General features: G+C 29.5%; 2 protein-coding genes across 7 annotated transcripts in view; one reads left to right on the top strand and one right to left on the bottom strand.

Annotated features, from left to right (window-relative positions):
• The window catches only part of LOC126773578 (DNA-directed RNA polymerase II subunit Rpb4), a 226130-nt gene that overhangs the window by 155421 nt on the left and 56682 nt on the right, over positions 1-14027 (top strand). The gene's annotated exons all lie outside the window — the stretch shown is intronic.
• LOC126773550 (kazrin) overlaps positions 1-14027 on the bottom strand; it is a 92297-nt gene that overhangs the window by 31155 nt on the left and 47115 nt on the right. For all 6 annotated transcript variants that reach the window (XR_007669746.1, XR_007669747.1, XM_050494483.1 and 3 more), the window contains exons 2-4: positions 4212-4377; positions 1415-1685; positions 801-1061 (exon numbers count right to left, since the gene is read on the bottom strand). Coding sequence is in view for 4 of the 6 variants with exons in the window: in XM_050494483.1 (XP_050350440.1) it covers positions 801-1061; positions 1415-1685; positions 4212-4247 (568 nt within the window). In the remaining 2 variants the exon portion in view is untranslated. The remainder of the gene's footprint in view (positions 1-800; positions 1062-1414; positions 1686-4211; positions 4378-14027) is intronic.

The following is a 14027-nucleotide window of genomic DNA, read 5'->3' as shown; positions in this document are numbered from 1 at the left end:
TACCTTGATACCAAAATCTGAACCAGTTACAAGTAATATAACATACCATACTCATATACTCTAAGAAGGCTATTTGTCTGAGTTATAAACAACCTAGTTTTATAGAGACGCGATTTATAATAGCTAGTAGCGCCAGCTTTGCTGAAGAATTCCCAACTAACTCGAAACTTACTTCATCAGCAAAACAAACATGCCTAGTTAGTAACTATTATCTCCTATTTTATACACTAAGTAAAACAAGAGCTTAAACTATATTTTAGACATAGATATACGTTTATTCACCGTTTAATTCAATTTCAAGATTATTCTGCAAAGAAACAGTATGCTGGACCACAGTGAAAGGTTTCCGAGGTTTTTCGACAAGAAAAATATTATCTTGTAATAATGTTATGAAAATATACTGAAATGTATATGAATCGTATCAACGTTATTGTTATGATTAATTTAGAATATAATTTGAATTGTTTGGTGTTTTAAATAAAATACCAAACTCCGTTACCGCCACTTAAATATCATCAATAAGTCTATTAAAAATTTAAATGTTTTCGTTAACGCCGTTTGCACGGTACGCGCTTTTATTTATAATATATATGGTATATATAACCTTGTACTCAATTAGGCTTTTCTAGCACTTTTGAATAATCATGTTACAAGATTCAAATGAATTTATACATACCACTTGTTCAAAATGTTCCATACTGATAAGAAATTCAATAGCTACACTTTTTTTTTTCAAATTAACATACCAGTTAAAAAAAAAATCATTTAATATATGATAAATGTTTTAGATTAAATTTTACCTCCTTCAAGCGTAGCCGTAATATCAGCTCTAGGTTCCGGTCCATCGCTACTCCTACCGGGGGAAGTTGCATCTGGCAATGGGACTTCTTCTTCAGAGCTATCAGCGGGATCTAAAACATTCCTGTCGCTGTTACTGTTCCCAGCAGTGCCTATTTCAGCGTAAGTTCCACTGTCGCTTCCATTCTGTGTGGACCATTTCACCGGTGAATCTATTTTACCATTTGCCTGGTTTTCCTTGTTATCGTCATCAGGGGAGGAGACTGTTGAAGATATCTTATATTAATTGTCTTTTTGTAAATACTAATACTAATATTATAAAGAGTAACTATCTTACAGACAGTGTGTTGTGTTCTGCATTATATTATCGCACATCTTATGTTGCAGAGTGTATTTACTTTAAATAAAACATGAAAGAAGAAAGAACGACAAGCCTTTTGCAATATCCACGACAATTATCATTTAAAGCCAATATAATATAACAGCCAGTATATATTATGTAGACACGTATATTATATATAAAACGACATATAAAATGATACTATTTTTATATCATCATCAAATAAATATTATCATCAAATAAATAATAATTGTAGTGTATAGTGAAGTAACAAACCTATAAATGGATTATCCTTCCCATTCTTGATCGTGAGTCGCGTAGACCTATTCAACGTGCCCTCTTTGTCCCCGTTCAGCGATCCGTTGCGCGGTTTGTCAAGAGTGCTGATGAGGAGGCGACGTTCTGGCGGGATAGGGCGTGGGTCATCGCTTCTGTCGAGGGCTGAACATGCGGGCGTTATCAGTGGGTCCGCTGGCTCGGGCTCTGCATCCGCCTCAACTCTCGTGCCCACTGATACTTGCTCGTCTACCATTTTGCGAAGTTTCGCCTATTAAAAATCGAAGAATTAATACAAAATTTAATTTAACTCATTTTTTTAATTATATGTTGACAAAGAAGCGCTTATATTTTATAATTAACTGGCCATATGAGAACTACCAGCTGGACCGATTGTAGTGATTGTTTACATTTTAGAGTATTTACTAGTTTCCATAATTTTAACCAGCAAAATCTTTCCCGGATATGAAATATAACTAATTTCAATTCGTTACTATAAACAAAACTGAAGGTAAACCAATAGAGTTTTTTAACTAGCATATAGAAAAATACTTATACAAATTTACTAATACTACTTATATAAACAATGTTTACTTTTAATATAAAATAAAATAAAGTTGAAAAGAAAATAGGATAATCCATTACGTTGAAATAACAAAAGCAAAAAGTAATAATCACGTATTACATGAATCATTTTAGCAATATAAGAGACACGAGCTAAAACAAAATATAAATAATGAGAATCATTTCGTTTCATATTTAAGTCGAAATCTAAGGATTAATTAATATAACAAAAGCCAGACGAAAACAATTTAGATACACCCAATTTATTACAAGAATTATGAAGGCTCAATCAACATTCTTATTCCTTAATAGCAGAGTTTGCATAAACAACAATTCTTCACATAATGAACATATTAATAAAATTATTCTAGATAGCTTATTATTTATTTAATATTTATTTTGGACAGTAAGTGTTTCTCTTAAAGAAGGTATTCGTGTTCCTTATATAGAAATATGCAAAGAAAACATTTAAGAAGTTATTAAAGAATAATGATAATGATTTTTTTTTCCACCAACCCGCATTGGAGCAGCGTGGTGGATAAGCTCCAAACCTTCTCCTCAAAAAGGGAGAGTGGGCCTTAGCCCAGCCGTGGGACATTCAGAGGCTGTTACTGATAATGATTTTAATCTAATAAATCTAGTGTTTGCTTTGACTAAATTTATCATACATTTTAATATAAATATAAAACACGAAAATATTTTTAAATACTTGCTTATACGCGACATCGCTTACCAAAGTTAATATTTGCTTAATAGCTAAGGCAGCTTCGAATCCTTAATTGAAACGAACTTTGTAATCGATGTTAACACTTCGATGAAACTTTGACAACGCAATACAATATAATTACGGGCTACCGGGCTTAGTTTTATGTTCTACCAGTACTCAATCAAACTTCGGTTTATTAAGGACATACGACCTGTTTCAGCGACTGTTCATATGGTCTTTGGGCACAAAGTTATAGCAATATATATTTTGATTGTTCTCTGGAAACAATTACTTTAGCAAAATGTAATACAATATACTTCGACAAAGGGTGCTATGTCTATTTCTCGGTTTCATGATTCGGTGGTTGGTTTTATGCATATTTTAATCCAAATGTTTTAATCGATAAATACATAAACCTTCCTCCAGTAATGTTCAATTATTGTTAGAATATTTCTATCGAAATATTTAACAAAAACGTAGAAGGAAACTGCAGTTTGTATAAAATAATTTGAAGTCTAAATTATTTATGCTCAGTAATTTAAAATTTAAATTTTCTGTAACACAAAAATAAATATTATAACAGCACATACATACGTATACATATCTACATAAATACACAATCACACAAACATAAAAATATAGTACACTAGTTTTACATTTTTTACAGTTATTTTACCGAAAAGTTTTGGAACTAATATTTTTGATTCAATGGTAAAAACCATATACAGAAATACATAAAATTATTGCCTTTGGAGTTATTTTATTGAATCCTTATGTGTGTCAATTTGTAAAAAAATATATATATATTTATAACGGGATTTAAAAAAAGGCTTAATAATTAAAAACGAAAACACTTTACAAATGTGAAAATGAAGAGATGTGCTTACACTCGATTTTCTTTCTAAAGATTACGTGACGCGTAAAGTTATAGTTCTTTCATGAGTTTTATAAAATAGCAATCAAAAAATATCAAAACGTTCTTACTTATATTGCAATTTTCACCTAAAGGGAGTTGTCGATATGACAGATTATTAATAAAAATAAATTATTATTTAATTTTAAGACATAAGACGTAATTAAAAGCACGGATATAATAATGTTTTATTGCTATTATTTTATGAACAAACTAAGATTATATTAAATAAGAATATCACGTTAGATCACATTAGTTAGAAGTACTAACGCGGCTTTTATAAATATAAAATATCAGAAAATCTAAATTAGAATGTTTTGGTAAACATCTACATTGCCAACTATGTCTATTCTGAATCTTCTTAAGTTGTTTAAACTATAAAAAATAAACATTTAAGTATAATATTATTTTCATTGCTTTTTGTGGTTCTGGAGTAAATAAACAAAAGTTTTACTCTATAAATTATGATTACAAAATAAGTACCATATTGCACCGTAATGGATAAACCTTATCAACAAAATTAGTACATTTGATCATCTAGAACGAATTATATTATCATAGTTTTAACATATAGGCAAATTCGAAATATTAAATTAATTTGCACGTTGTGGTACCTGGGCGTCGCCTAGTATCCGGCGCACAAGCGCCATTAGGCCGCCGTGGCAGGCGCTCTCATGCTATCCACCTGCGCCTTCCTGCATGGTTCCCATCAAACTCGAACGATAAACAAGTATTCTTAATCACACCTAACTTCTTCTTAATGTCTACGAGCAGAGTGAGCTGAAACAAACAACAATCGGTTTAGTTATTTGATAGTTTTTAACAACCATATAATTTTTGTAGCTTATTTAATTAAATTAATAATAATCGAAATGATAGCTGGTTTAACAAAATGTTTTGTAAATATTTTTGTAATCTTTAAGTTGCTTTCATAATTTAAAGCTTGAAAATTAAATAATGTTGATAAGATAAAATTATAAGAAACAAATTTTAATTAAAAGTGCTCGTTGCGCTCTAAATGGGCCAACAATGTCGGTCAAGTGGCATCAACGTGTGATACGATATTTTGATACTTTCGTGTTGTATAAAATTTTTTAGACATATATAAAATATGTAAATTTGTTATTATTATTTTCAACTATTTTCGATTATTTTAATTTTCGTTGAGCTTAAAATATTTTTACACTATGTCATACATTATTATTTACGGAATTTTATATAGTATAAATAAAACTTAATATAAAAAAATCAAATACGTATGTAATAAAATAATTTTTCATTTTCATTTCCCATTATTATTATTATTACCAGTGCTCTATGGCGGTCGTATGTACATACATTTATTTAACATTGTGTTTTAAATGTTTTAAAACAATCACCTATACAAATAAAACAAATAAGAAAATAAGAAAATAATAATAATAATTGTAATTTTGTCAATTGTCTCGAAATAAAATCAAAAACATGACGAAATATATTTATTATAAAGTAGGTAAGTTGAGATCAATATCAATATCAAATCAAGTAATCATATAATAACATTCTTATGCAGTACACTTATATATTTTTGTTTATGCACATTGAGTTGAGCCTTGAGCGAATCGTATAAATAAGTATAAGTATTTCGAAAAAAATCATTTAGCTGTTTAAAAAGATGTAAATAAATGTTTTTATGATGTGGTTGTGATCTCAAAGGAGTCAAACTTCAAAATTATGAAATGTTCTATATTTAAAAATATATATAATACAATGAAAACACTCAGGAAATGCTTTTACGGAGCCTCGGGCTGTTTACAAATTTACCTTTTACCTTTGAAGTAACATAATTTTTATTAACTTTCTTCTGAAAAGAAACAATGTTTCAACTTGAATTTTGAATTTGAATAAAGAACCCAATATAATTAGTTTAATAAAATAACAAAAAAACCTTCAGAACGTATGCTAATCTTTTTGTTACAAGTTTTTTTTTTGTAAAATTTTCGTGTAATATTAGTTAGCATTTACGACACGAGAAAGCCTTCTGACGTTTTCCTACATAGAACTGTTTTATATAAATTTCCATTTTTATATTTTGTTTACGATCACTTTCATCAATATTGTTTATTTAAATGTACCTCTTGCTCCGTTCTCAATAAAACAACATCGCGGATCTATCGTACGTGCTCCGTAATGTAAGTGGGTTGTTATGCAAATTGCTAAAACGAATTGGCCTTTTTTTAATTTAAGTTTGTTATCCCGAAGAATGTAGTCCAAACACTTTAAGGTGGTAATTTGAAAAGGCTCTGTTCATTGAGCCAACTACAGTTATTGGTCGCGAAGTTGATTAAAATTCCATAAGCATTTGAGGCTTTAAATACTAAATATTAATTATCATTTAATACATTTTTATTTATCACAGCTTTAGTCAGTTTACCTATTTATGACAAAGATATATTGTAAATATTTCAATTGGTGTTTATAGTCATCGTTTTAATCATACTTACGCTTAGCTAAAATATTGTATACACTGATTTATCCCTTTCTGACATAAGTGATATAACATTCGAAAGAAAAAGACACGGCATTGTTTAACTAATCACTCGCTAAACAATGACTATAAGTATGAACGTATGTTTTTTAAATGTAATTTAAAATCGATGTAAGATAAAACAATTACAAGCTACTTAACGTTGTATGATTTCCAAATGAAAAGAAAAAAGAACGAAACTAACCACTATATAAGGGGAATAACGAAAAAGTATATAGTGAATTTGTAAGCGGCACTTTTATGATAAGCGGTCCAAATAGTCCGCCGTCAGATAGAAATGTAATTGCTCTGTCAATCCTTTTGAGAACCGAGTTGTACAGCAAAACAAGAAAAAAAATTATTTATTTCTATGCATGCATTGACATTTATTGCATGAAACGTGACATTTAAAATAAAGCTCAAATGTTGTTTTGATGGAATATGTTTTTAGCTTTTTACATTATGCCTTAGATGTTTAATTACCTATTTAAAATAATATGTATTTCAATTTATATAATGTATTCTCTAATATTTCATGCAAAAAAACTTCCTTGTACAGTTTAAGCTACTCTAATTATTTATTTTAATATTATTTACAAAGCCCACTAAGTAATTATCTCATCAATTTGTAAAATACATTTATCGTTTTACTACATAATATGCATAATTAATAATTATTAAGTGGCTACAACACAAATATAACAATGTTTTACTGTAAGAAAACTCCACCAATAAATGAACGGTAAACATTTCAACGTTGAAATCAGTTTTTGGCGAAAATGCTTGTTTTGGTTTTGGAAAATTTTGAAATCACAGCTTTAGTCAGTTTACCTATTTATGACAAAGATATATTGTAAATATTTCAATTGGTGTTTATAGTCATCGTTTTTATCATACTTACGCTTAGCTAAAATATTGTATACACTGATTTATCCCTTTCTGACATAAGTGACACTTCAATTTTATTTATTTATATAGTTAGATTTATAGATCAAAAATCCGCCACTTAAGCTATTAACGTCCATTCTTTTGTAAATGACCGCCAAATGCTACTTTTTTTTATTCCACAGATAAAACGTAAGGTACGATATACCATACGGTTATATCTTATAAGTTAATTTAAAAAAATTAACATCCGATTCCAATAGTCATTAATAATTATCGGTTGAAACATGGAGAAACCAATAATTACTATTTCTAAATTTATAAAATTTACACATTAAGATTACATTCCTTAATAAGTTACAAAACTTTTATTATATTAATCTGAAAACATAAACACAGTCGTCACAACTATTGCGCTTCTATCTTAAAACCACAAAAAGCCAAACTTAAACTTGAACTCTTCTAAAATATATTTTACGAGGGCCTTTTATGCAAATTTGACACGCGTACAGTATTCATCAAAGCGATTGCACAGTGTCATTAAAAATCAGGTCACATCTTCCTCGATTTGCATAAAAAAGTTACCAGGCGGAGGGAATGAGTTGCGATTACATTAAAGTAATTTTTCATTTGGTGACTTTTACTTTGAAGTATTTAGTTACCAATTACGGTTACCGGTATCAGAGTTAAAACGTTTCAATTTATATTTCTTTAGCGACCCGGTCTCCTTACTAGTGATGACCTGACCGGTGTCTCTTACTCTCATGAGGCATGGTTACAAGTATGTGCGCAAGACCAAACGCTTGAAGAGAGGATTTCAGGTGTAGAACCTACATCATCACAAATATATAACATAAATAACTTCTCCAAAGTAACTATTTGCTTCGTATACAGTTATTAATACTCAGAATGTAATTATATTGATGAGATAATCTGAATCATAAGAAAATTTATAAATATAAATGAAATAAAATACATTAGTATTAAAGTTATTTATTTTATAGATAGGCAAACAGGCCTTCGCGCCACCCAACAGTAAGTAGTTACCACCGTCAATAAACATGCAATGTAAGAAATCTTAACCGTTCCTTACATTAGCAATGTGCCACTAATCTTGGAAACCAAGATGTTATGTCCCTTATGCCTGTTACAATAGCTCACTCACGTATCAAGCCGGAACGCAACAATACTAAATATTGCTGTTTAGCGGTAGAATATCTGATGAATGGGTGGTACCTACCCGGTCTTGCACAGAGCTCTACCAGTTACTAATAAAAAATTATATATTAATATATGAACTCATACTCGCAAAGTGCATGTAAAACTTATGCTGGCACACATTTTCGAACTTTCAAAGTTGCACAGGGCTCGTCACTGCGGCCTTTGAATACTTCATACTTTAATTAAAATGTACTCAAAGAGATTTTGTATCACGTCTCACATGCTGACAACATAATATTCAAATTAGATGCATTTTGTAAAGATAGTAATGAATTGGTACCGCTAAGTAATAAGCGGGCGTTGTCTTTTAGGTGTCATCCCTCATTTTTGTGTCTATACAAAAATGATGGTGTCTATTCGTCATTGCCCGTGTAAGGGATTATCTAATAATAAAAGCGATCAGCTTGGCAATAGGATTTTATTTTACAAATCAGTAATATTCTTAAATTAAATATAGAAATATAGTGTTGGGTTTTTAAGAAACTTAATATAATTTTTAGTATAGGAAATTATTTTTATTATATTATAATATAGTTAATATGTTTTAATAAGAAAAAATCTCTAAATTACAGATACATACACGGTCTTTATTTCATATTAAGTCCGGTACCGGCAACTTACAAAAAATGGTACATGTTTATGAAATTAGACAATTCATTTAATCTTTACCGAGGTACTGTACTTGTTTTTTTTTGAATATTATTTATTTTATTTACAAAACATGTTATTACATTTATGAAAACATTGACTTTATTAGCACTAGCTGATAGTGGTAAGAACATGTGAATCTTAACCGATGATCGTGGGTTCAAACCCGGGCAAGCACCACTGAATTTTCATGTGCTTAATTTGTGATTATAATTCATCTCGTGCTTTACGGTGAAGGAAAACATCGTGAGGAAACCTGCATGTGTCTAATTTCACTGAAATTCTGCCACATGTGTATTCCACCAACCCGCATTGGAGCAGCGTGGTGGAATAAGCTCCAAACCTTCTCCTCAAAAAGAGGAGAGGAGGCCTTTAGCCCAGCAGTGGGACATTCACAGGCTGTTACGGATATATGAGTCGGCATCGCATGAATCTTTTAAAAAGGCCAGTGATTATTGCTTGCGGCAATATTTGGCCCAATCAAAGCAGTAAGAAATGTAACGGGAAAGCTATCTCCTTCATTAGGGTTCTACATTTCAATATTCACATTACATCTCACGTATTAGCAAAACTTTAATTGCTATAGTAAATTAATTTCATAATTAATGAAATCATATATAAATGATGAATTAGTCAGCTAGAAACTCAAACATTCTTATCTGAAACTCTATTATTATGATGAGTCAACAACTGTTACATAATATCGCTGAAACGAGCGAACCCGTTGTTTTGCGGCACGATCGCATTTGTTTGTTCGTTCCCGTATTAAAACTATAAGAAATGAATAGTTTTAATCAATATTTGTGGACTACAGTTTTATACGTTTTCGCCAACCATGCGGTTTAAAATGTAATCCCTCTGTGCTTACACCGGCTAACTTACCTCATACACCAAAACACAGCAAAATAAAGTATTAATGTTTGTTGATAATCCATGAGTGAGTGAGTAGTTGACACAAATCCAGAACCAACCTTGCCTTTATTCCATTTTTCTATCATATCCCTATCTTGCATCCATCTTTTTTAAGAATCTACTTACGTACAAAACTTTCTTTTTGTACGTTGACAATCATTCGTTGGCATATTTTACTAGTCCATATAATTATAACATCTTTTTTTTCTTTTTATGTTTTTATGCAAATATTTTATTTGTACTTTAAAAAAATATTAATATTAATCGTAGATAGCTACTTTTAAATTTCCCTTCCAACATTCTCATATCAGTTGAATGCATTCGCCTTTCATTAGCACGATAGAAGTCCAATATTTACATATAAATAATATTAAGTATATGTATTAAAGGTATCCATCTACTATCGCTTTTAGTATATAATATATATATAATGACAGCTTTGTAAACTTTTCCCTTAGTTTCAGGGGAAATCGGTGTCGCAAGTAATCCTTTAGATAATTCTATAATAAACCAAACTTGTAGTGAAATAATTAAACAATAAACTAAATGAATATTTAGCTTAATCGTTTCTTCAATATTAAATAGCGTTCATAAATATCTAATATTAAGCTCTTTCACTTGTTACAGCGTTCCACTTTCCTCCTTCCTCATTGCCGCCACAAGCCATTAGGTAATTAAAACATTGCCCAATATATTATAGACTTGGAGGACTTTCAAATAAATTTGAACGGCCTAAGATTTTCAATTTACGATACTTTGCGGCTTAATTTAATTTGGAACACGTAGAGCGATAACAATTTAAAAAATATTTCAGTTGATATTTTATTTTAAATATTATTCACATATACATTCATTTGTCGAATATTTTAGATAAAATGTATTATTCAAATTAATATCCGAAAGTAGTGAAAATGGCACACTTCATTGATTATTTGTACAATTACTTAATTGAAATACAAGAAACAATTCAAATACAAAAAAAAACGTTAAAACGAAAAGCGGAAATTACGGGTACATTTTTATCGTAGTTTTCTATCATTTAAAATTGCATATGAAGTAGTGTATGAAGTAAGGTAACTAAATTATTTTATTGAAGTGATATTAGTTTTTCTGAACAATTAATTTAGGTAAGTGTTGAAATTCGTACGGTGTAAGTTATAGCTTTTTTTATTTTTAATGTTTGTTAACACAAACCCATTAAATTATAATACATTTGAGATTTAAGAAAATATTCAAATATTTATTGAAGGCATACTTTAATTTTATTATGCAAACTTAATGGTGATTATTTTATTGGTTCAAGATATATGTATCAGTAACATGCTATGGTTCATTAAAGTATCAGTAGGTTGATTAAAGATGCAAATAAACATGCTCCGATGATAGGTATCTCAAACAATACCAATGCCATAGACATACAAACATGAAGGTTTCATGTATATTTTATTAAGGTTAACATTGTCGTTTTACGGATTTATAGTAGAAAACCAACACTGACAACCGTCCAACTACGAAATATAATATACATACGTATGTATATTTTATAGTTGGATCGTCAGAAATAGAATTTTTGACGTGTCGACGTTTATATGAGTTTCATATTAAGAGTCATGTAATAACGTATTGTTACGAGATACGAGCTAAAAGTTTGTGTATTTCCGCAGAATACCGTCAGCACGAACTGTGTTTCTGTTCGAAAAGTTTTCTTCACTCCTTTCCACATAACTCGCTAACTAGACGGGACGTGCTTGGCAAACCGCAGCTGCATAATCTTTATGATACTTTTGAGCTTGTCTTTAGTATATCAAGCTATTATTTATTAAATTACATTTTATTACGCAAAATAATTCAAATTCTTTTAAAAGTAACTATATCCCAACGAGCTCGGTGAATTTACTAATTTTTCATAGTACTGCATGTATACCATCAAACTTTTACCCAATACTAATAGTAGTCATTTAAAATTTACCAAATTGATGGTAAATTAAATTGAAATTGTTCATTAAAGGCTTTATTTTAAAATAACGGTATTGATAACGGATATGAGTCGCGGATATATTAATTATCAAATACATTATTATCTCTGGTTAAGGTGTTTGAATCTAAGTGAAATTAAAAATAGTACATAAACTTGCTTTGAATTTTGTTTTGAATTAAAGAACACCCGAACGAGAATTAGAGAAATGAGAACAAAATCATTAATTCATAAGCTAATTTATTCATATGAATATAATTTCTGTTAAAACTTGAAACATCATGAAGTTGTAGATTTACAAGTCTTATATAATATTAACTTTGATTGTCGTTTCTCTAATCACGCATAAGAAATAATACAGATATCATAAATTGGCACAAAGAAAATTTGCATTCCAATCAAGAGTTAGAAGCGGTCGTGTTTCATTTTGTTGTTGGCTATAGCAGTGCTGTTAATCTCTCGTTCATAAATCACAAAGCAATCCATTTCAGATGACATACCCATCCGATGCCACCTGGTTAGCAATGCCATTTGTCAAGACTGACATTTTGAAGGTGCTTTGGTTATAAAGTGACTTACATTGACCAATACATTCTATTTTGCATTGAAATTTATTTGTGATAGGATCCGCTTTGTAAGATAAATAGCATTTAATTGATTACCAAACTCTTAATATTAATGGTAATTAAAAAAATAGTTTTTGTTGATTGTATAAAATTAAATCGTCTGTTCGAATATTCGCGTATTTCTTTTAAGCCATTTTTTTAATTTAGTTGTAATGTTGTAATTATAATACGGGTACAACACTAAATTTAATAAAAGTAGGGCAAAAGTTTTTTTAGGCTTTTATAAATGTTTATCGTTGAAATAATGCGCAAAAATAAAGTGTTGTAAGATGGATTAGCTCAGTACATGCGGGTAAATCGCTTGAATCGATTCTTATTATATTAAATTGTCTATTATATTATTTGCATAATTAAAAAAATATCATATCGTGAAATCTTCACTCTGGCCGTACTAAGTCGGGATGAGTATCTAGTACAGTAAAAAGCAATTAAGTATGTATAATAATGGGCTACTCTATTGCATTGAATTAGTAAGTATGTTGTGACAAATGCGTGTACGGCTTAAAATATAATTAAAGCGTATTTGTAGTTCCATTAATTAATTCACAAATATCTAGAATAAAAAGTTAATTCAATGATAATTTAATGAAAATAGACAGAAATTTATGAAATAAAGTTAATAAGGTAGCGTTTATTGTTTTAATTTGTAATTTAAGATTTATAGAGCATCCCGCTGCTGCACAGAAACTAGAGTAACGTTGAATTAGTTTTTTTATCGAAAAGTTTCAGTGGTCCAAGCGGGACTGTAAGTAACTGTAACTCATCTATCACGAGCATACTCTCTTAAAAAAAGGTTTTAACCCACATTCTTATAATTGAGACAAATAATAAATTTAGTTGAATTTACTTTTAATTTACATTTCCATATTTTAAATTCAATGATTATTATGTCCATTAAAATAATGAATTAATTGTTTCTTTGAGCTGTTAATTGTTTATTTTTTTGATAAATACCTAATTTCAAAAACGAGCTATATACTTTATAATATTAATATAAATTTATTTCATTACGTTCATCTGTTATAATAATTTCAAGACGACCTAATTGTTTTTCTTTTGTTCTACCTTGGTAAACGTACTTACTGGTCTTATTTAAAAATTTAATTATAAGCATTATCTGGATAAATACATTTTTAGTAGAGAGACAGCTCATCTTACTCGCGATTAACACACATCTCAGCGTGAGCCACTGATCAATATTCATGTGAATGATTTGCTTCGTATTAATTAATTAATATTGTGAACGTATATACGTAGCATATTTAGTAGTTATTTGATATCACTGTTACAGTTGTTGCTTAATTAATTCGAATATCGGTATCGTATGTCATAGCGCAAAGCATCTACTGTCTGTATGCATACTAGAGCGCAGCAAAATAACTACGCGAGTATAACAAGGTCTCTAATATAACTTCGTACTTACAAAATGTACCGTGTGCATTTTCAGAACCTTCTGCATTAAGTTATGAACTTACTTTTCCTATTTTGTATTTGATTTCCATTAATGTTTAAAGAAGCATTAAATAAAGATGTATTATATGTCTAATATCTAATAGTGATTAAATTTTTTTGCTTTCATGTTTTTAGGACACCCGTAAACACCTGTATCTTTATAATAATGTACATAGTAGAAGAAGAATGAATAAAGAAGAAGAGT

This window comes from Nymphalis io, chromosome 15 (assembly GCF_905147045.1).
Source record: "Nymphalis io chromosome 15, ilAglIoxx1.1, whole genome shotgun sequence".
Classification (NCBI taxonomy): domain Eukaryota; kingdom Metazoa; phylum Arthropoda; class Insecta; order Lepidoptera; family Nymphalidae; genus Nymphalis; species Nymphalis io.
The sequence above is the reverse complement of the archived record's forward strand: the minus strand, read 5'-3'. Positions and strand labels throughout refer to the sequence as shown.